Raw genomic sequence first — 21782 nt, forward strand, 5'->3', positions numbered from 1 at the left:
CGAGTACAAGAGTCTCATCTAACAGACGCAGAGGGAATGGATTGGATGGAAATTGTTTGATAAATTGAAGGCTTTATTTAATCCTGATTGATGACAATGGGGATAATGTTGGTGGGATTTGCAAACGGAGTGAAATTTGATGTCCTAAACGCTACTGACTGCATTTTCAGACTCCATGATGACTGCTGATAGTAACTGCTACAGGATCAATCTTTGATGGTGAGTCAAGTAACACTGACAGAACACACTGAGCACCCTTGCTACTTGCTAGTGCTGTCTCCGGAAATGCACAAGGGAGTGTGAGAAAGTTCACACTGCCTACTGGATCCAAGTCTACCAAACTTCTGCTCGTGTCTTTAATTAGATTGAATCATTTGCTTACTCACTCTAACAGGGTTTGACACTCTCACCAGTCTTATATCGTCGCCTGCGGCCCACTCTCCAGCATCACTTCCCCCTACAGGACACTATTTGAGAAAATATGGGCGGGTGATACATTTTCTTCTAAATAGCAATTGGGCCGGAAGCCTGCGAGTACAAGAGTCTCATCTAACAGACGCAGAGGGAATGGATTGGATGGAAATTGTTTGATAAATTGAAGGCTTTATTTAATCCTGATTGATGACAATGGGGATAATGTTGGTGGGATTTGCAAACGGAGTGAAATTTGATGTCCTAAACGCTACTGACTGCATTTTCAGACTCCATGATGACTGCTGATAGTAACTGCAAAAAAAAAAAACTAAGTGAAAGAGAGGAACACAGATGTATACCCAGAGAATACGCTGTTTCTGATATACATGACTGCCCCCTAGTGCTGTGCATCTGAGCCCAGCACACACAATCAGACTTCAAAATGGTTTGCTGCAGATCTTCCGAGATGTTCAAGAGATCTAACTCTACTTTTCGATTTCTGCCAAATCAGAAAGTCTCATCCACAGCTTTTATCTTGTTGTGTGGTTGTGCATCAGCCCATGGCAATTTTCGTCCAGGTTTCCCAGCATCTTAAGTCCCCTGAGTCTAATTTCATTAAATGGCAGACAGCCTCTGAGTTTGAAAGTGTCTGCAGAGTCAGATGAATTTTCAAGGTACTTGAATATTACTTTAAGGTCAGAGCTCAAATAGAGCATACTCACAGTAACAGGTTCCTCTAAGGGGGTTGCCAAGGTAACGGTTTTCTGAGTCACAACTGCAGAGGGACAAAAAACAATTTAGATGACGTACATCAGTAATGAATCTGAACATGCAGTTGTCATAATAATTATTAAACATTAAAAATAAATGGTCTGTGGATCAAGAAAACAAAAATGTTGTTAATTAAAAAAGAAAAAAGAAGAATAAAGAAATAAAATAAAGATCAAGATGTTTTGCTAGGTTTAATTTACTAGGTTTTTTAGGGTTTAATATTTTTAGCTGAGGTATTTTTAGTAGTTTTTATCTGTACATTTGTGTTTTTTTTATATATATTGCATGTCCATGTACAAGTGCATATGAACATCTGTTTCCTTCCTAATGACCAAATAGACAACTAACCGCATAGCTTATTTAGTAAATATGCTGTTAAATGACTGAATGCTGCCACAGGCATCTCCCAGAGAACAGCTGTTTGTGTGAATCACAATATGGTATTGTAAACATCTCTTTCACTCCCCATCAACTCGAAAAATGTCTTTATAAGCTTTTAATCAATTCAGATGCGACATTGAAGCAACATATATTTACTCATTTCCTTTATTTTTGCTTGAAAGATCATGTAACTTTCAGACACTGAATAGTGATGATCTTTTCTTTCTTTTAAATCATCCTTCCAGAAGGAACGGTGTCACTTTTAAAATTAGTTTCAGATGCAACTATCTACTGGTGACAAAACTTGAACCATCCCCCAGCTTGCTCTTAAACCATTATGGTGATATATGCTGGATTTTTTTTCAACGATGAAACAGAAAAGTGAATGTCAGTGAGTTTCATGAGTCAGACAGCTGTTCTGAGAGGGATGTCAGCCATAAAGTTGTAAGTTATTAAATGAGAATATAAAAAACTTGGAATATAAAATTTTAGGCCAAGAGATAAGCTTGTCATCCCGCATGCATCAAAAACTTTTAAGTTTTGTGTTCTCTGTCATGTTCTCAACTATTTGTAAGACCTTACACAACTAATGTTGTAATAACGACTTATGTGCACCAATTTTGTGATCATTCTCCTGTCTGACTGTTGCTACAATCTGGAATTCATTCTTTCAAACACACATCTAAAGGGATAGTCTGAGCAAAAATGAAACTTCTGTAATCATTTACTCACCCTCATGTTGTTCCAAACCAGTATAACTGACTTTCTTCTGTAGAAATTAAATGAAGATCATTTTAAGAATGTTGGTAACCAAACAGTTTTGGTTAACATTGGTTATCTTCTCAAAATATCTTCTTTTATATTCATACAGGTTTGAAAATGACATAAGAGTAGATAAATGATGACAGCGGTTTCATTTTTGAGTGAAAGAAGTTTCTTATCCTTACCAAAGTTGCATTTATTTGATCAAAAATACAGTAAAAACACAAATAGTGTGACCTTTAAAATAAAAATGTAATGTAAAATGTTAAATATAGCAATGATATAGAAACATTTCTTATAATAAAAAATATATATACTAAAAGCAGTTGTGCTGCATAATAGTTCTGTGGAAATAGTGATCTTTTTTTCAGGATTCTTTTATGAACATTAAGAATATTTTACGGTCACTTTGATCAATTTAATGCATTCTTGCTGAATAATATTAATTTCTTTTTTTGTTTTAAAGTTGTGTTTTGAAATGTCTATAAACGGTAACAAACAAAACGCAAAAATGGCTTGTGGTTGCTTCTGACAGCAACAAGAACAAATGTCTCTCTTGTGCATTGAATTAAGTGTCCTAGAGTAGACAAATGAATCTGAATCTACTGAATCAACTAAGGTAGAACATTGTAATGATAAAAAATTTCCATTTCAACATTACAACGCAACAGAAACCAGAGCAATGAACTCCATTCAGGTCATTAAAGACGCTCCCGACTGCAGTTACACTGCAAATACATGGAGGGATGGTCAGAGTGAGAGTGTAAACCAATCTGAGAAAATTTAGCATGACCAAGAAGTCTATTTTTACAGGATCAATCTTTGATGGTGAGTCAAGTAACACTGACAGAACACACTGAGCACCCTTGCTACTTGCTAGTGCTGTCTCCGGAAATGCACAAGGGAGTGTGAGAAAGTTCACACTGCCTACTGGATCCAAGTCTACCAAACTTCTGCTCGTGTCTTTAATTAGATTGAATCATTTGCTTACTCACTCTAACAGGGTTTGACACTCTCACCAGTCTTATATCGTCGCCTGCGGCCCACTCTCCAGCATCACTTCCCCCTACAGGACACTATTTGAGAAAATATGGGCGGGTGATACATTTTCTTCTAAATAGCAATTGGGCCGGAAGCCTGCGAGTACAAGAGTCTCATCTAACAGACGCAGAGGGAATGGATTGGATGGAAATTGTTTGATAAATTGAAGGCTTTATTTAATCCTGATTGATGACAATGGGGATAATGTTGGTGGGATTTGCAAACGGAGTGAAATTTGATGTCCTAAACGCTACTGACTGCATTTTCAGACTCCATGATGACTGCTGATAGTAACTGCAAAAAAAAAAAACTAAGTGAAAGAGAGGAACACAGATGTATACCCAGAGAATACGCTGTTTCTGATATACATGACTGCCCCCTAGTGCTGTGCATCTGAGCCCAGCACACACAATCAGACTTCAAAATGGTTTGCTGCAGATCTTCCGAGATGTTCAAGAGATCTAACTCTACTTTTCGATTTCTGCCAAATCAGAAAGTCTCATCCACAGCTTTTATCTTGTTGTGTGGTTGTGCATCAGCCCATGGCAATTTTCGTCCAGGTTTCCCAGCATCTTAAGTCCCCTGAGTCTAATTTCATTAAATGGCAGACAGCCTCTGAGTTTGAAAGTGTCTGCAGAGTCAGATGAATTTTCAAGGTACTTGAATATTACTTTAAGGTCAGAGCTCAAATAGAGCATACTCACAGTAACAGGTTCCTCTAAGGGGGTTGCCAAGGTAACGGTTTTCTGAGTCACAACTGCAGAGGGACAAAAAACAATTTAGATGACGTACATCAGTAATGAATCTGAACATGCAGTTGTCATAATAATTATTAAACATTAAAAATAAATGGTCTGTGGATCAAGAAAACAAAAATGTTGTTAATTAAAAAAGAAAAAAGAAGAAGAAAGAAATAAAATAAAGATCAAGATGTTTTGCTAGGTTTAATTTACTAGGTTTTTTAGGGTTTAATATTTTTAGCTGAGGTATTTTTAGTAGTTTTTATCTGTACATTTGTGTTTTTTTATATATATATTGCATGTCCATGTACAAGTGCATATGAACATCTGTTTCCTTCCTAATGACCAAATAGACAACTAACCGCATAGCTTATTTAGTAAATATGTTCTTTTGCAAATGCTGAATAACTTTGTTAAATATTAAATCTGTGATGTTTAAGTTGGCATTAAATAAAATGTACTCTATCCATATCCTATTTATATTGATAGGTCTTAATGTGAATAATTCATCCATGCAAGTTTCATTTTTAAGAAAATTTTGGCCTTAATCAAAATGTCATAACCAGACATCTCTCTGGTGATGTATGCAGGACTTCTCCAATCATTCAACCTCACATTTATCTGTAATGCCCACATCTAAAAAAAACAATTACTAACTGATGCATTGAACCAAGTCCCTGCCCTACCAGGGCTCAACGCTAAGGATTTTTTCTACTGGCCCGGTCAGGCCAGTGGTTCAAATTTTTACTTGCCCTGCCAACATTTTCACTGGCCCTGCCACAAAAATTAAAATAGTTGTTGTAATAGTTGTTTTTGACCACTGTTATCTTGTATTCTAATAAATAAGCTTATATGATACCAACATTTTAAATACCAGTTCAATTTTACAATTCTTGAATCCAGTTTCGTTACCACAGCAAAAACTATTAACATAACAAATATAAAGTTCAAACATTAGTTAGTAACAGTTAGTAAATAAGAACAAATGAACAAATTACAAGCAACAGCACAAATAAATAGAACAAAGATACAAATTAAACGGTGCTTTAGGTTTGTATGTGTTCAGGTACAGAAATGAAGAATCAAGTGCAAAATAACATTGCATATTCTTCACTGTATAAATTAAATATAGATTAATACTTAATTAACATTAAGGACATCAACAGCAGCTGGTAAATGAGGCACGGTCACTTTAAGAGACAATGCATGAATCCAATATAATATACATCCAATTCTCATTTTTTTAAGTTCACTTAAGACATAACCGACTGTTTTTGAGGATACTCGCTAAGACGGGTATTTTCACATACTTTTGTATGTATTTGTCTGTTCAAGCGCAATAAGACGTGGAAAAAAACTAAATTCAGGACTCGCGCGTTGCCTGATGTCTGCGTGCACAAAACACACTGAATGGAGTTGTTATTCACGTCTTCTTGTGCTTGAATGCTTTAAAATCTTTTGAATGTTCAAATCGGCAAGGTGTATTTGCTCATTCAAGCACAAGGCGGCGTGAAAGAGAGCTCCATTCGGGGTCACACTTTGTCAGATGTGGCTCTCTATGTGTGCGCTGTGCACGCAGAATATTGTTGTGTAAGTGTGTTGAATTTGTGTGGTGCCTGCTGTATCTTTGTCCCTTTCCATACTAAGGCAGATTATGTAATTCCACTCTGTTGTCGGGGTCTTTTATTTCCTCAGCTTCATTAGAGAGCGCCAGGAGACAGCCCAAAGCTTCCTCTACCTCAATCTCAAACACGCTAAACAATTAACACAACGCTGTCGGCCCAGCTCTCCACCAGCCTAAGCAGCTTACACATCCTGTTGGTCTTCTGAGCCAGGAACTGACGGTCCAATTAGAGTCTGCATTCATTTGAGCGCACAACTCGCTCACTCCCTCTCCCCACAACAATTTCGCCACTTAGTTTCTACAGAGGCAATTCACTTTCAATCCACACCATTGTCCTGTAAACGTATCTGAAGTGCAAATGCAATTAATCATTAAAGCTGCTTTTAACAAGTAAATTAAACTATGTTTTAGTTAATGCAGAATGCCGGGCTCTGTTCTAGTTACTTTGGAGCTAATCTAACACAGTGCTCCTAGTTCGCATGCATTACAGCCAGAAAAATACTTTATGTAATTATGCAAATGAATTACAATTGTGCAGTCCAGCCAAATGTGGCTTTAGGGTTTGTATTGTATGTGATGCAATAAAATATGCACAAAATGCGTTTTCTATTTTCCTCACAAGTTACATGCAAAATCAAACAATCTGATTCACAAACAAATCCTGTAACTCTTAGTTCATTTTGAGTTTTGTGCTTTTTACCAAGTGCTTTGGTAAATCATAATTATGATAAAAAGTCCAATTTAAGCACATTAAAAAGTGTCATAATTACCACATTAAAAGCCATGATTATGACAGTTGTTAATTACTTTTTCCCTTATAATTATGACTTAGCATATCATAACTGCAACTTTTTATCTCATAATTATAAAAGTAATTTTTGTCATCATTTAAATTTTTTTCATAACGTTTTATCTTATATAATATCAATTTATGTCAGTTGTGTTTTTGTTTTTATTTTAATTCAATTTTTTATATCACATAATTAGTATGACTTAGTATGCCATAATTTTGACTTTTATGTCATAAATATAAAAAATATTTATAATTATGATTTACCAAAGCATGATTTTTTTTTCTTACATGGCTGAAATGGGCTTCCATACTTATGACCCACTTATTTAGCAGTTTATTTATTTGGGAGCAATTTTGATTGGTGAAACAAATTAAATCGGGTAATCTGGATCGACTCCCAGCCATGTGATAATAAAACAATGGGAAAACCCCCCCAACAAAAACACGTTTACCTTTTAAGTACACCTTCTAAAGTACACCATTATTACAGTCAAACATACAGAGACCTCCATCTCATACTGTAAATATCTTTGCCCTTAGCTTGCAGGGATCCGAAGCATTCATATTTTTTTCTGAGAGTTGGTGATAAATATGAGAGGACAAGGTAGAGTACACTTTTACCACAGTATAGAGGACACAGGACAAACTGCACCACAGGCATTTTAAAACCTCTACATATCAGTCCCCTAGCCTTTAATCTGGATGACATTTCAGAAATGACTATTCTCTCTCACCCATACACTGCAAATCAGAAGGAGAGGTTTCCAGCGTTCATGCCACATACACACAATGTACACACAATGTACTCTATGCTGTCTCGGAGTAAACATAATGCACTCTTACTCTCAGTATCTTAATTTAATCTCCAGTGAGAGCGCACAGACATGCTGTGCATGCTTTAATGCACTCTCTCTCTGTAGTGCCATAATTTGATCCCCATTTGGGTCACACCTGGAGTGCCGCAACACACACAACACACTCCATGACACTCCATCATGATGATGATAGACTCTACAGTAATCAAGCATGCTTTTGCTTCAAATTGTATCAATTTTCTTTCTTTAATCATGTGTATCTTTTCAAATATCTCTTGGTGAGCTGCTGTCTGATCGTAAAGGAGAGTGACGTGTTCTCTATGCTCTAAAGTCCCGCTCAGGACTGTGAAAAAAAACTTTGAATTGCTCTTTCACTGTCAGCTCACTAAAAGGGGGTCAGCGAGCGATCACTGCAGCACATCAGGTCTTTAATCAACCATTTTGAGTGTGATAGTATTTGTGCATGACAAAAATGGTCCTGGTGCTTCATTATGGACCTCGTTATGTAGGATGGGCAATGGCATCTGTCCGCTCTGAGTAATGAAGGAGAGAGAGAACAGAGTGGGAAGGAGAGGAATAAACAGGAAGCGGTAACGGCCGTCTCAACTGCTGCCTGTGCACTCATTTGTCCTTGTGATGAAGACACGCTTGAATACATCATCAATGGACCTGGCTTGGCCTGATTGGGTTACGCACAATTAAAAACAAGCATCTACCAGCATGCACACGAGAGAGAGAAATCATCACTTGTTCGGGAATTACTCTACACTGGTCACACACTATGTTTCTGATTTACTAAAAAGAACCAACTCATAAGAGCTGCTTTTTTTAGGAATTGGACTACACTAGTCACACACTACGTGTTTGATTCACTAAAAATAACTATTACCTAATAAGAGTCACTCACCCAGGAATCTGGATACACTGGTCACACTCTATGTTTATGATTCACTAAAAAGAGCCAACTCATAAGAGTCACTTGTTCAGGATTCAAAACTACACTGGTCATTTTCTATGTTTTTGATTTACGAAAAAGATCCAACTCATAAGAGTCACTAGTTTATATATATTGCATGTCCATGTACAAGTGCATATGAACATCTGTTTCCTTCCTAATGACCAAATAGACAACTAACCGCATAGCTTATTTAGTAAATATGTTCTTTTGCAAATGCTGAATAACTTTGTTAAATATTAAATCTGTGATGTTTAAGTTGGCATTAAATAAAATGTACTCTATCCATATCCTATTTATATTGATAGGTCTTAATGTGAATAATTCATCCATGCAAGTTTCATTTTTAAGAAAATTTTGGCCTTAATCAAAATGTCATAACCAGACATCTCTCTGGTGATGTATGCAGGACTTCTCCAATCATTCAACCTCACATTTATCTGTAATGCCCACATCTAAAAAAAACAATTACTAACTGATGCATTGAACCAAGTCCCTGCCCTACCAGGGCTCAACGCTAAGGATTTTTTCTACTGGCCCGGTCAGGCCAGTGGTTCAAATTTTTACTTGCCCTGCCAACATTTTCACTGGCCCTGCCACAAAAATTAAAATAGTTGTTGTAATAGTTGTTTTTGACCACTGTTATCTTGTATTCTAATAAATAAGCTTATATGATACCAACATTTTAAATACCAGTTCAATTTTACAATTCTTGAATCCAGTTTCGTTACCACAGCAAAAACTATTAACATAACAAATATAAAGTTCAAACATTAGTTAGTAACAGTTAGTAAATAAGAACAAATGAACAAATTACAAGCAACAGCACAAATAAATAGAACAAAGATACAAATTAAACGGTGCTTTAGGTTTGTATGTGTTCAGGTACAGAAATGAAGAATCAAGTGCAAAATAACATTGCATATTCTTCACTGTATAAATTAAATATAGATTAATACTTAATTAACATTAAGGACATCAACAGCAGCTGGTAAATGAGGCACGGTCACTTTAAGAGACAATGCATGAATCCAATATAATATACATCCAATTCTCATTTTTTTAAGTTCACTTAAGACATAACCGACTGTTTTTGAGGATACTCGCTAAGACGGGTATTTTCACATACTTTTGTATGTATTTGTCTGTTCAAGCGCAATAAGACGTGGAAAAAAACTAAATTCAGGACTCGCGCGTTGCCTGATGTCTGCGTGCACAAAACACACTGAATGGAGTTGTTATTCACGTCTTCTTGTGCTTGAATGCTTTAAAATCTTTTGAATGTTCAAATCGGCAAGGTGTATTTGCTCATTCAAGCACAAGGCGGCGTGAAAGAGAGCTCCATTCGGGGTCACACTTTGTCAGATGTGGCTCTCTATGTGTGCGCTGTGCACGCAGAATATTGTTGTGTAAGTGTGTTGAATTTGTGTGGTGCCTGCTGTATCTTTGTCCCTTTCCATACTAAGGCAGATTATGTAATTCCACTCTGTTGTCGGGGTCTTTTATTTCCTCAGCTTCATTAGAGAGCGCCAGGAGACAGCCCAAAGCTTCCTCTACCTCAATCTCAAACACGCTAAACAATTAACACAACGCTGTCGGCCCAGCTCTCCACCAGCCTAAGCAGCTTACACATCCTGTTGGTCTTCTGAGCCAGGAACTGACGGTCCAATTAGAGTCTGCATTCATTTGAGCGCACAACTCGCTCACTCCCTCTCCCCACAACAATTTCGCCACTTAGTTTCTACAGAGGCAATTCACTTTCAATCCACACCATTGTCCTGTAAACGTATCTGAAGTGCAAATGCAATTAATCATTAAAGCTGCTTTTAACAAGTAAATTAAACTATGTTTTAGTTAATGCAGAATGCCGGGCTCTGTTCTAGTTACTTTGGAGCTAATCTAACACAGTGCTCCTAGTTCGCATGCATTACAGCCAGAAAAATACTTTATGTAATTATGCAAATGAATTACAATTGTGCAGTCCAGCCAAATGTGGCTTTAGGGTTTGTATTGTATGTGATGCAATAAAATATGCACAAAATGCGTTTTCTATTTTCCTCACAAGTTACATGCAAAATCAAACAATCTGATTCACAAACAAATCCTGTAACTCTTAGTTCATTTTGAGTTTTGTGCTTTTTACCAAGTGCTTTGGTAAATCATAATTATGATAAAAAGTCCAATTTAAGCACATTAAAAAGTGTCATAATTACCACATTAAAAGCCATGATTATGACAGTTGTTAATTACTTTTTCCCTTATAATTATGACTTAGCATATCATAACTGCAACTTTTTATCTCATAATTATAAAAGTAATTTTTGTCATCATTTAAATTTTTTTCATAACGTTTTATCTTATATAATATCAATTTATGTCAGTTGTGTTTTTGTTTTTATTTTAATTCAATTTTTTATATCACATAATTAGTATGACTTAGTATGCCATAATTTTGACTTTTATGTCATAAATATAAAAAATATTTATAATTATGATTTACCAAAGCATGATTTTTTTTTCTTACATGGCTGAAATGGGCTTCCATACTTATGACCCACTTATTTAGCAGTTTATTTATTTGGGAGCAATTTTGATTGGTGAAACAAATTAAATCGGGTAATCTGGATCGACTCCCAGCCATGTGATAATAAAACAATGGGAAAACCCCCCCAACAAAAACACGTTTACCTTTTAAGTACACCTTCTAAAGTACACCATTATTACAGTCAAACATACAGAGACCTCCATCTCATACTGTAAATATCTTTGCCCTTAGCTTGCAGGGATCCGAAGCATTCATATTTTTTTCTGAGAGTTGGTGATAAATATGAGAGGACAAGGTAGAGTACACTTTTACCACAGTATAGAGGACACAGGACAAACTGCACCACAGGCATTTTAAAACCTCTACATATCAGTCCCCTAGCCTTTAATCTGGATGACATTTCAGAAATGACTATTCTCTCTCACCCATACACTGCAAATCAGAAGGAGAGGTTTCCAGCGTTCATGCCACATACACACAATGTACACACAATGTACTCTATGCTGTCTCGGAGTAAACATAATGCACTCTTACTCTCAGTATCTTAATTTAATCTCCAGTGAGAGCGCACAGACATGCTGTGCATGCTTTAATGCACTCTCTCTCTGTAGTGCCATAATTTGATCCCCATTTGGGTCACACCTGGAGTGCCGCAACACACACAACACACTCCATGACACTCCATCATGATGATGATAGACTCTACAGTAATCAAGCATGCTTTTGCTTCAAATTGTATCAATTTTCTTTCTTTAATCATGTGTATCTTTTCAAATATCTCTTGGTGAGCTGCTGTCTGATCGTAAAGGAGAGTGACGTGTTCTCTATGCTCTAAAGTCCCGCTCAGGACTGTGAAAAAAAACTTTGAATTGCTCTTTCACTGTCAGCTCACTAAAAGGGGGTCAGCGAGCGATCACTGCAGCACATCAGGTCTTTAATCAACCATTTTGAGTGTGATAGTATTTGTGCGTGACAAAAATGGTCCTGGTGCTTCATTATGGACCTCGTTATGTAGGATGGGCAATGGCATCTGTCCGCTCTGAGTAATGAAGGAGAGAGAGAACAGAGTGGGAAGGAGAGGAATAAACAGGAAGCGGTAACGGCCGTCTCAACTGCTGCCTGTGCACTCATTTGTCCTTGTGATGAAGACACGCTTGAATACATCATCAATGGACCTGGCTTGGCCTGATTGGGTTACGCACAATTAAAAACAAGCATCTACCAGCATGCACACGAGAGAGAGAAATCATCACTTGTTCGGGAATTACTCTACACTGGTCACACACTATGTTTCTGATTTACTAAAAAGAACCAACTCATAAGAGCTGCTTTTTTAAGGAATTGGACTATGCTCTTTCACTGTCAGCTCACTAAAAGGGGGTCAGCGAGCGATCACTGCAGCACATCAGGTCTTTAATCAACCATTTTGAGTGTGATAGTATTTGTGCGTGACAAAAATGGTCCTGGTGCTTCATTATGGACCTCGTTATGTAGGATGGGCAATGGCATCTGTCCGCTCTGAGTAATGAAGGAGAGAGAGAACAGAGTGGGAAGGAGAGGAATAAACAGGAAGCGGTAACGGCCGTCTCAACTGCTGCCTGTGCACTCATTTGTCCTTGTGATGAAGACACGCTTGAATACATCATCAATGGACCTGGCTTGGCCTGACTGGGTTACGCACAATTAAAAACAAGCATCTACCAGCATGCACACGAGAGAGAGAAATCATCACTTGTTCGGGAATTACTCTACACTGGTCACACACTATGTTTTTGATTTACTAAAAAGAACCAACTCATAAGAGCTGCTTTTTTTAGGAATTGGACTACACTAGTCACACACTACGTGTTTGATTCACTAAAAATAACTATTACCTAATAAGAGTCACTCACCCAGGAATCTGGATACACTGGTCACACTCTATGTTTATGATTCACTAAAAAGAGCCAACTCATAAGAGTCACTTGTTCAGGATTCAAAACTACACTGGTCATTTTCTATGTTTTTGATTTACGAAAAAGATCCAACTCATAAGAGTCACTAGTTCAGGAATTGAACTACATTAGTCAAACTCTTTTGATTCACTAAAAAGAACTACTCACTCATAAGTGTCAATTGTTCAGGAATTAAACACTGGAGATAATCTTGTTAATAATCTTGATAATAATGTTTCTGATTCACTAATAAGACTGAGCTCACAAGAGTCAACTACCCTTTTCTGTAATTGGACTACTCTGGTCACACTCAATGTTTTTGATTCAGTAAATAATGAGCTCATAAGAGTCACTTGTTCAGAAATCGGACTACACTTGTCACTATGCTTTTAATTCACTAAAAAGAACCTGTTTATAAGAATCAATTTTTTGGAAATTGAACTATACTGGACATATTGCATATGTTTTTGCGTAGTAGATTTAATTGTAATGTTGCAGTGCACAATATACTGCCAGAGTATTTTTGCATGGAAGAAACATTTAGCAAGAAACATTAATGGAAACCGAATGGAACCGAACGTCAATCAGTTACGGTATTAACAATGGTACTAGTAAAGCAAAGTAAAAAATTAAGTGCACAATGCTTTCTATGATGCCTTCTCCTCCTGAGTCATTACCTTACTACGGTGTACAGCTGTCGCTATGTTTATGATGAAAATGCACTGTGGTGCCAAAAAATACAATGTGAAAAGAGACCTGCAGGGACAAAGGACAGTTTCCTGTTTCCTGTCATAAAACACTTCATATCCCAGAGTTACACGTCAGTCTATAACAAAGCATTTGCTCTTAAAAGAGCACAACAAAGGAGCTACCATCCTCTGCTGTGGCTCTGAATGCAACATAGCAGCCCAGATTTCAAGCTGCTCACCAGCTTCTGTTTCTATGACTGAAGTATCTGAGTGGGAAATTCAGTTCGCACCCACATCTCCTAAATAAGCATGACTGGTCAACCCACTCTTTAGAATTTCTGCATGCACATATAACAATGCAGTGAGTGAAACACTTGACTCATTATTCTCAGAGGAATGGTCTCTCTAATAGTCACAAACACATGCCAGCACACTCCCACACCTCACTTCCACCTCCATTAGTGCTATTAAAGTGTGTGCACACACGCAGACAAAATATGCTGCGTCTGCAGGTCAGCTTTAGGCAAAATTGTGAGGACACAGAGTCAAGCTAAATGGAATGCAGGAGGCTTAACGATTAATGGGGTGTGTAGGTATTAACTATACTTTGGAAAGATTCAGGGACAATGTCAATTGGGGTTGAAATAAATAAATAAATTGCAATAAAAAATTATAATATTATTTATTGAATAAGTATATTAATGTTTTTCTTAAGTATTTATTCTATTAAAAAAATTATATTTATTTAAAATGTTTTAAAATAAAAGTCTTGGTATGTCCTTAAGATAATTAAATGTTTGTATGCAGTAGAGGTACTTACAGCTGGCATTGGTCGCCTTTGATACCCTTGGTGGTGCAGAAGCATTTGCCCGTCAGCACCTGGCATACGTTGGCATGGCCATTACATTTACAGGCTGAAAAACAAAAAAGTGTGGGGGAACCGGACAAAAATGGGGGTGTGTGAGAACAGAAACACAGAGAAGTAGACTGATCTACGAACACAGTAGCTTAAATATTTAATTAATGAAAACTGCACATACTGCAATTTAAAGAAAATATGTAGATTTCAATAAGGAATGAGCTCTTTATCTACAAATAAATACAAATACAAACGACTTAATTGACTCAAACATTCAAATTCAATTCAGTCTCTTCAGTTTTCAGTATATCAGTTGGATCTATACTTCAGGTCAAACAGGCTGACAAAAACAGTGAGATTAGCTCATAGCCATAGGTGGTCCCTTTCTGTTCTCAGATTTTCTTCACAGAGAAGTGAGTTTTGCTGCATTAGATGAAATAAGAATATCACATTACGGTCCCTAGGCAACATTAATGGAAATCAAAATAATAAATTACAAACCTTAACCACAGATGTCAATAACCAAACATAACGGTAAATTCTCTTCATTCTATGTGCACTCGAAAATAAAACTATTACATACTCCTGGCAGAGCAGAAACTAAAACATCTGAATTTAGTACGACATATTACAAAATTTAAAAATAAAATAACAATAGTTTGAAATAGATTTATTTAAATAACAGATTTACACATTTAAATTAAATTTCATAAATTTACTTGCAAATATATATTTGTATATATTATATAAAATATATATTTTTGCATATGTTTTATGTTATAGACTACTGTTCAAAAGTTTAGGGTCAGTGAGATCTTTTAATGTTTTTGAAAGAAGACTTCTTTCAAAAACATTAAAACATCTTACAATACATTTAAAAGACACTTTTATAAACATTTCTCATACTGGCCCTGAACTTGTGAATAATACCGTCTATACAAACATATATTTTTAATGAGTAAAGTGGTCATATGAAACATCACTATGGCTGAGCAGACCATGTTGCTGAACTCCATATTGGCATTACTGGCATTGATGTGGGAGTTGTTGTGTTAGTGTATTTGTAGAATCTGGATGAAATTTTGGATGAAATTGGTCTTTTTGGACTTGGGAGAAAGTTTTGAAATAAGAGTTTCAATTAACTCTTATTTCAAAGCATGAGGAAAATTTTATTTCTTATTACATGACTCACTTCAAGATCACCAGTTCTGAAACTCTGCAAAACAGGTTAAATTGCGTTCAGAAGATTTTTGCTATGGACAAAAACACCTGCTTTAAGTGCCACAGTCTTTTATCTGTACTGAAATCCATTTTCCTTTTTTGAGCAGTGGACTATAATTATTTCTAAAATAAGCTTCAATTCTACACAAGCTCTTCACGCTGCACTAACATGACTCCAGATCATTGGGCTCTGACAGGCTTTTGTCCACTGTACTAAACATGCATGACAGAGACTATGCTGTCTCTAAATCCCAGCATCCTGTAGGTCGTATATCAAAGGTCTATGCTGATGTGCATATGAACGTCTTTTGTGAGCTGGTCCGCTTTTAAGAAGGAATATGAATATAATATTTCTCAAGAATATGGGAAATATGATAGTGTCTAATGTTTGCAGGGAGCAGTTTCAGAACTGATGTGTCATCAAGTATTAAAGTAGAAGTGGCCTTGGGCAAAATTTCACAAAAACATTGAGGAACAAATCCATTTACATACAAAAATATGTTGTAAATAAAACATAAGACCTCTTAGGACCGCACTTTTATAATGTTTAAAATAACACATATTTTGTGATCACTAGCTCTTAGTTTTAAACTCCTGGTGGGGGAGTTCTCCCATATCTGTGAACATAATGGTCTATGACAACATATCCTGTTTCACCTGGAATCATAGGCCAGTGCTGTAAACTGACATTCTCCAGGGCAAAAGAGAAAAAATGTGAGTGCATGTCTATGTGTGATCTTACCCCTCGCCTCTGGCAGCACAACCACCTCTATGACCTCAACACTCATTTCCCAGTGTGCTCTTTTCTCCATTACTAAGCCAAATGGTATATCAAAATGCTCTGTTAGTAGCAGGTGCAAATATTCTCACCTTGGCACTTTCCGCCATTGGTTGGGTCTCCATGGTATCCAGACAAGCATGTTTCGCAGTGAAGGCCGGTGGTGAGGTTACGACACTGCTCGCACACACTGACGTTCACACATGTGCTGTGGCCATTGCACTGGCATGCTGGGAAATAAAAGTTGATTGTCAGTTTGGAATTTTCTTCCAACACTCATTTCCCAGTGTGCTCTTTTCTCCATTACTAAGCCAAATGGTATATCAAAATGCTCTGTTAGTAGCAGGTGCAAATATTCTCACCTTGGCACTTTCCACCATTGGTTGGGTCTCCATGGTATCCAGACAAGCATGTTTCGCAGTGAAGGCCGGTGGTGAGGTTACGACACTGCTCGCACACACTGACGTTCACACATGTGCTGTGGCCATTGCACTGGCATGCTGGGAAATAAAAGTTGATTGTCAGTTTGGAATTTTCTTCTTTTTTTTTTATTTTACAAACTTTGATGTCAGAGATGACTCACAGTGTTATATAAACTAAAGAATTGAAAACTAAAGGACATTCAAACTTTTGATGCCAAAAACCCACATACAATACAATGATCCCCTAGTGAGGGATCCCTTTCCTAAAACATGAAACCAGCTATATATTTTCATATTTAAAATCCCATCTTTATTGTGGAAAAATATTAAGAGTGATACTGTAAAGACAACAAAATATAACAGTAACTTTTGATCAATTGGAATCATCCTTACTGTATAAAAGTAATAATTTCTTTTAAAAAAATCTCAAACTTTTGAATAGTAGTTTATACCAAAAAAACTATATATATATATATATATATGTGTGTGTGTGTGTGTATATATGTTTGTTTTTATTACTGTTAAAAACTACGGCTGTCAATAAAATTATCACAATTATTCTCACTACTTCTGATCAGTCTTAAAACAGTAAATTTATCACTTATTTACTGTCACAATAAATATAATTAATTAATTTCTTAAATATATATGTTAACTATTAAAGCCCTTAAAATACAATATTTTCCCATCAGTTTTTTTTTCAGATCACCTTGCACCTCTTTGTGCCCCCAGGGGGTTCCTGGCCAGCAGTTTAAAAAAACCCTGGTGTAACAAATTTGCTCTTTAAAGGACAAGTGTGCATGTGATTGTCTGAACGTGGGTGGTTCTCACCAGGGCACTGGATGAAGGCCCACTCAAAGCCCCGTTCTTTTGGGCAGAGTCCCGTCTCCAGCACCATGTCTTGACGGTGTCTGGAGGGGCTCTTCATGGGCCCGCGATATGAACCCTCCATGCACTGCCCTCGGCCGGTGTTACTAGGGTCCCCACACCAGCCGCAGTCAGGCTGCTCCAGACACAGACCGCATGTACGCAAACCAGAGCAGTTCTGAGCTGCAACGACAGAAAAGAGAGAGATGATAGGCAGAAGAGACAAAAGCCAGCAGATTCTGAGAAATAAACAATGAGAAACAACAAAGACACGCTTAAAATTATACTTTCAAGCTCTCATGGGGCATATCACTCCACTGACTGAGTAATATGCTCTCAAATACCACCAGAAAGTCCACTCTCCCAAAAAGCATATCAGAGCCATATGCGTCAGCCTCTTTCAGTTTGATCCACCTCTCCGGCAGCCAAATCACATCTCTTAGGATCTCAGTCCTCACAACAATAAGCTTTACAGACAAAGTGTATTCAGGGTCAACATGATGGCAGCAATAACAGTGAAAAAGCACAATGTTAGTCATTATGCTGGCAGGAGTCCATGGATTCTCAGCTGCAGGAGCTGACAGATTCTCAACAGCACCATATGATTTGATTCGGCATGCAATAAAAATCATTTGTTTAGGGGTGAGGAGATGTCTAGACGGGTTAGGCATGGAAAACAGATGAGACAACTCTGGGAATAAAAATAAATTTCTTCTGATTCAAAATAGTGAAGGCCCACGTGTTCACAGACATAAATCAGCCGCCAGATTTAAGATTGAATTTATCAGACTGTTACAATATGAGGGTCGTCGACACACACAAGCTCCCCACATGCCAGTACAAATCACTGCCACCTAAAAAAAAAACGCACACCTTCACAAGTGTGAATCAAACTCATCCAGCCATGCTCCGACAGAGACAAAGCCCCTTAAGAGAAAAAGAAGAAAAACAGAGGGGAGGAAAAAAAACCTAGCAGAAGCAGAAATAGATCTTTAAAATGGTACCGACACAGGACGAGGCTTATGGTGGAGCAGTTGAAACGTTAAGTAACCATCACTCGGACAGAAAGATACATTTTGTCGACAAAAAGGATTCCTGAGCCAGACAGATGTGTAGAATCGTACCACCTCCTTCTGGTGGAGAGCTTTCAATTCATTTTCCATCAGACTGAGCATAATGGAAGTTCTATCAGTAAGTATAGGCCTGTCATAAAAACAGACTACAGTCGGAGAGTGTCCGTGTGTCCCCTGTATGCTTACCTCACTGTCTGATAGTGTGAAATAAGACATTATGAGCACTTGGAAGCCTTTAGTCTGGAGGACAAAGATGGCATAACACAGGATATGCACACAGCTGTGTAACAAATAAATAGTCAGCAAACAAGTTGCATTTCAAACACGCCGAATGTAAATGTGAACTACACACCAAGCAAAGTGAAAAATCAGGAACATTAAGGTATTTGAGGGATGTCAAGTCCTCTTATTTATATTCCCTGAGGAACGTTTATGCCAAATTATGTAGTTTTCTCAGTCAAATTAGCTAAGTTTTTATCACTTAGCGTTCCGACGTGTGCCATAAGAACCCATTCTTGAAGAGCGAATGCTTAGGCAGACAAATTGGAACACTAATTGCACATTACAGGCGGATCAGAGGCCAAGCAGTTCAGCTAATGGGATGAAACAACAGATCTGATAGAGATGAAGAACCCACACCACCCAGGCCGCTGACAGGCACTGATTGGTTGTATCTTTCTCTGAAAGGCTACACAGAGAAAACATCTCGTTATTCAAGGTTTCATTTCAATGAACAAAATGTCTCACCACTATATGTACAATCATTTCCAAGTCCAAAAGTATTCCTATAAAGAAAAATAGCAATGAATCATTTAAAAAAATTTGAGCCAAAATCATCACAATTAAAAGAACCAAAGACTTAAACTACTTCAGTCTGTGTGCATTGAATTTATTTAATACACGAGTTTCACAATTTGAGTTGAATTACTGAAATAAATGAACTTTTCCATGACATTCTAATTTATTGAGATGCACCTGTAAATATTCATAAATATACACTACCGAAACTTAAAATGTTTGGGGTCAGTAAGACTTTTTTAATGTTTTTGAAAGAACTCTCTTGTTGTCACCAAGGCTGCATTAATTTGCATAAAAATACAGTAAAACAGCAAAATTGTGAAATATTATTACAATTTAAAATAAGCGTTCTATTGTAATACATTTTAAATTACATTTATTCATGTGATGACCAAACTGAATTTTTCAGCAGCCATTACTCCAGTCTTTAGTGTCACATGACCTTTCAGAAACCATTTTATTTTGCAGATTCGGTGCTCAAGAAACATGTTTTACTGTTGAAAACAGTTGTGGTGCCTAATATGTTTCTGAAAACTCCTTTTTCACTTTTTTTTTCAGGACCCTTTAATGAATAAAAAAGGTCAAAAGAATGGCTTTTATTTGAAATAGAAATCTTTTGTAACATTATAAATGTTTTTACTGTCACCCTTGCTCAATTTATTGCATCCTTGCTGAGTAAATGTATTAATTTCTTTAAAAAATAAAAAATAAACGTTCAGACATCAAGTCTCTGAACAGTACAAAGTTACCAAGTTCTACACATTCTCCACCACTTCAATTTAGTAAATATTTCATATAATATGATAATGCTACCAATAATAGTGCGGTACTCTCAGTTCCGTTTAACACATTTTACTGTGTTACACATTCACTTCCTTTTTTCCCCCTCAAAATCAGTGCTGAAACTGGAAAAAAGACCACAGATTCTCTCTGGGGCAGCTTATAAGCAATGATGGCCACTATATGTAAATGAGGACACTCACACATGCAGTCTCCTGTCTGCCACTCCAGACACTGGCCATAGGGAAAGGAGATGACGTAGGCATTGGAGTCCACGCAGCGTTTGGTGCTTCCACACCACATGCACTCCATGGCCTGGCTGGTGCAGTTCTCACAAGTGGTGCGCAGGGAGCAGGGCGTCTTACACGGGCGGGCGTTCTGGTTCGGGCTCACTGCGAGGGAGGAAATATGGATGAAGTTACTGAAAAGGGAATGGTTATGTTTCTTATTGGCTTATTTCCAGGCTTTCTTTAAGAATAAATGGGAATAGAAGAATGAATCAGAGACTCACCAACTGGTTTCTCACAGATGAGGCCATCTGTGTTGGCGGTGCAGGGATTCGCCCTGAGGCCAGAGACCTGAGCTCTCTCCAGGTAAGCACAGAAGCCTGAATCATTGGGCTCACTGGGTAGCCACTGCAGAGAGGTGTTAGTGAATGAAGACATGTCCTCCCAGCCCCAGTATGACACGTTGATCTTCCTCAGGCCAACCCAGGGGGACAGTTTCTGCAGGACAAACGTAATGAGACACAGGAACAAAATTAGGGACTAAACTAATTTTGAACAGAGGGTGCATCAATCATGATTATTTGAATCCGAGTATACACGGGCATTCAATTTGCTTTAACACTAGAACCTGTCAGGGGTCGCTGTATACCTAAAAGCGCCAGCGGGTAAAATTTACCCACGCACATGACAGCTGTTTTTGAATGGCTAAAGAACATATTATTTCACTGTATTATGCTACTGTCTTCACAAAGAAGTGCCTAGAGTCATGAAATGATTGTCTAGTCATCAACTATATTTTTGTCCTGTTGTTTTATGTTCAAGGCTTTTTTATGCAGGCTACACTAGTCACTTTTCATAACAGTCAATATTAAGCTAAACAAGCCTGCACTGACAACGAGAATTAGAAGGAAGTAAATACATATTTGGGTGGTGTAATAGGCTATTATAATACAATGTCATTAATCAATATATTACGATAACCTGTTATTTAAATTACTAAAATAGCCTATAGACAATAATTAGCAATAATAGGCCTAATTCTCCACATTGCATAAGATGATGCAATGACAAATTCAAGCGCACAGCTTCACCTAATTAATTATTAATTTGTTTAGTTATATAATTTATCATTTGAATTATACAAGAAGAACACCAATAAACTTCGGGTAATCAAAAAAAAAAAAGGTTTTATTCATTACATCAGATCGGATTTTTTTCTTCAGGAAACAGGCAGACTAGAATAAATAGCAACACAGAAGCGAACAATAAAACGTCTAAATATGATATATTGAT

The 21782-nt window shown here is 37.1% G+C and overlaps 1 protein-coding gene across 1 annotated transcript in view; it reads right to left on the reverse strand.

The window, feature by feature from the left end:
• Positions 1 to 21782, reverse strand: part of LOC107581546 (attractin-like protein 1) — a 133861-nt gene that overhangs the window by 54273 nt on the left and 57806 nt on the right. Inside the window, exons 18-21 of the mRNA XM_016267124.1 lie at positions 17576 to 17794; positions 16685 to 16822; positions 14285 to 14378; positions 4074 to 4126 (exon numbers count right to left, since the gene is read on the reverse strand). Of these exons, the coding sequence (XP_016122610.1) occupies positions 4074 to 4126; positions 14285 to 14378; positions 16685 to 16822; positions 17576 to 17794 (504 nt within the window). The remainder of the gene's footprint in view (positions 1 to 4073; positions 4127 to 14284; positions 14379 to 16684; positions 16823 to 17575; positions 17795 to 21782) is intronic.

The sequence above is a fragment of the Sinocyclocheilus grahami genome, unplaced genomic scaffold (assembly GCF_001515645.1).
Source record: "Sinocyclocheilus grahami isolate Dianchi unplaced genomic scaffold, SAMN03320097.WGS_v1.1 scaffold36.1, whole genome shotgun sequence".
Classification (NCBI taxonomy): domain Eukaryota; kingdom Metazoa; phylum Chordata; class Actinopteri; order Cypriniformes; family Cyprinidae; genus Sinocyclocheilus; species Sinocyclocheilus grahami.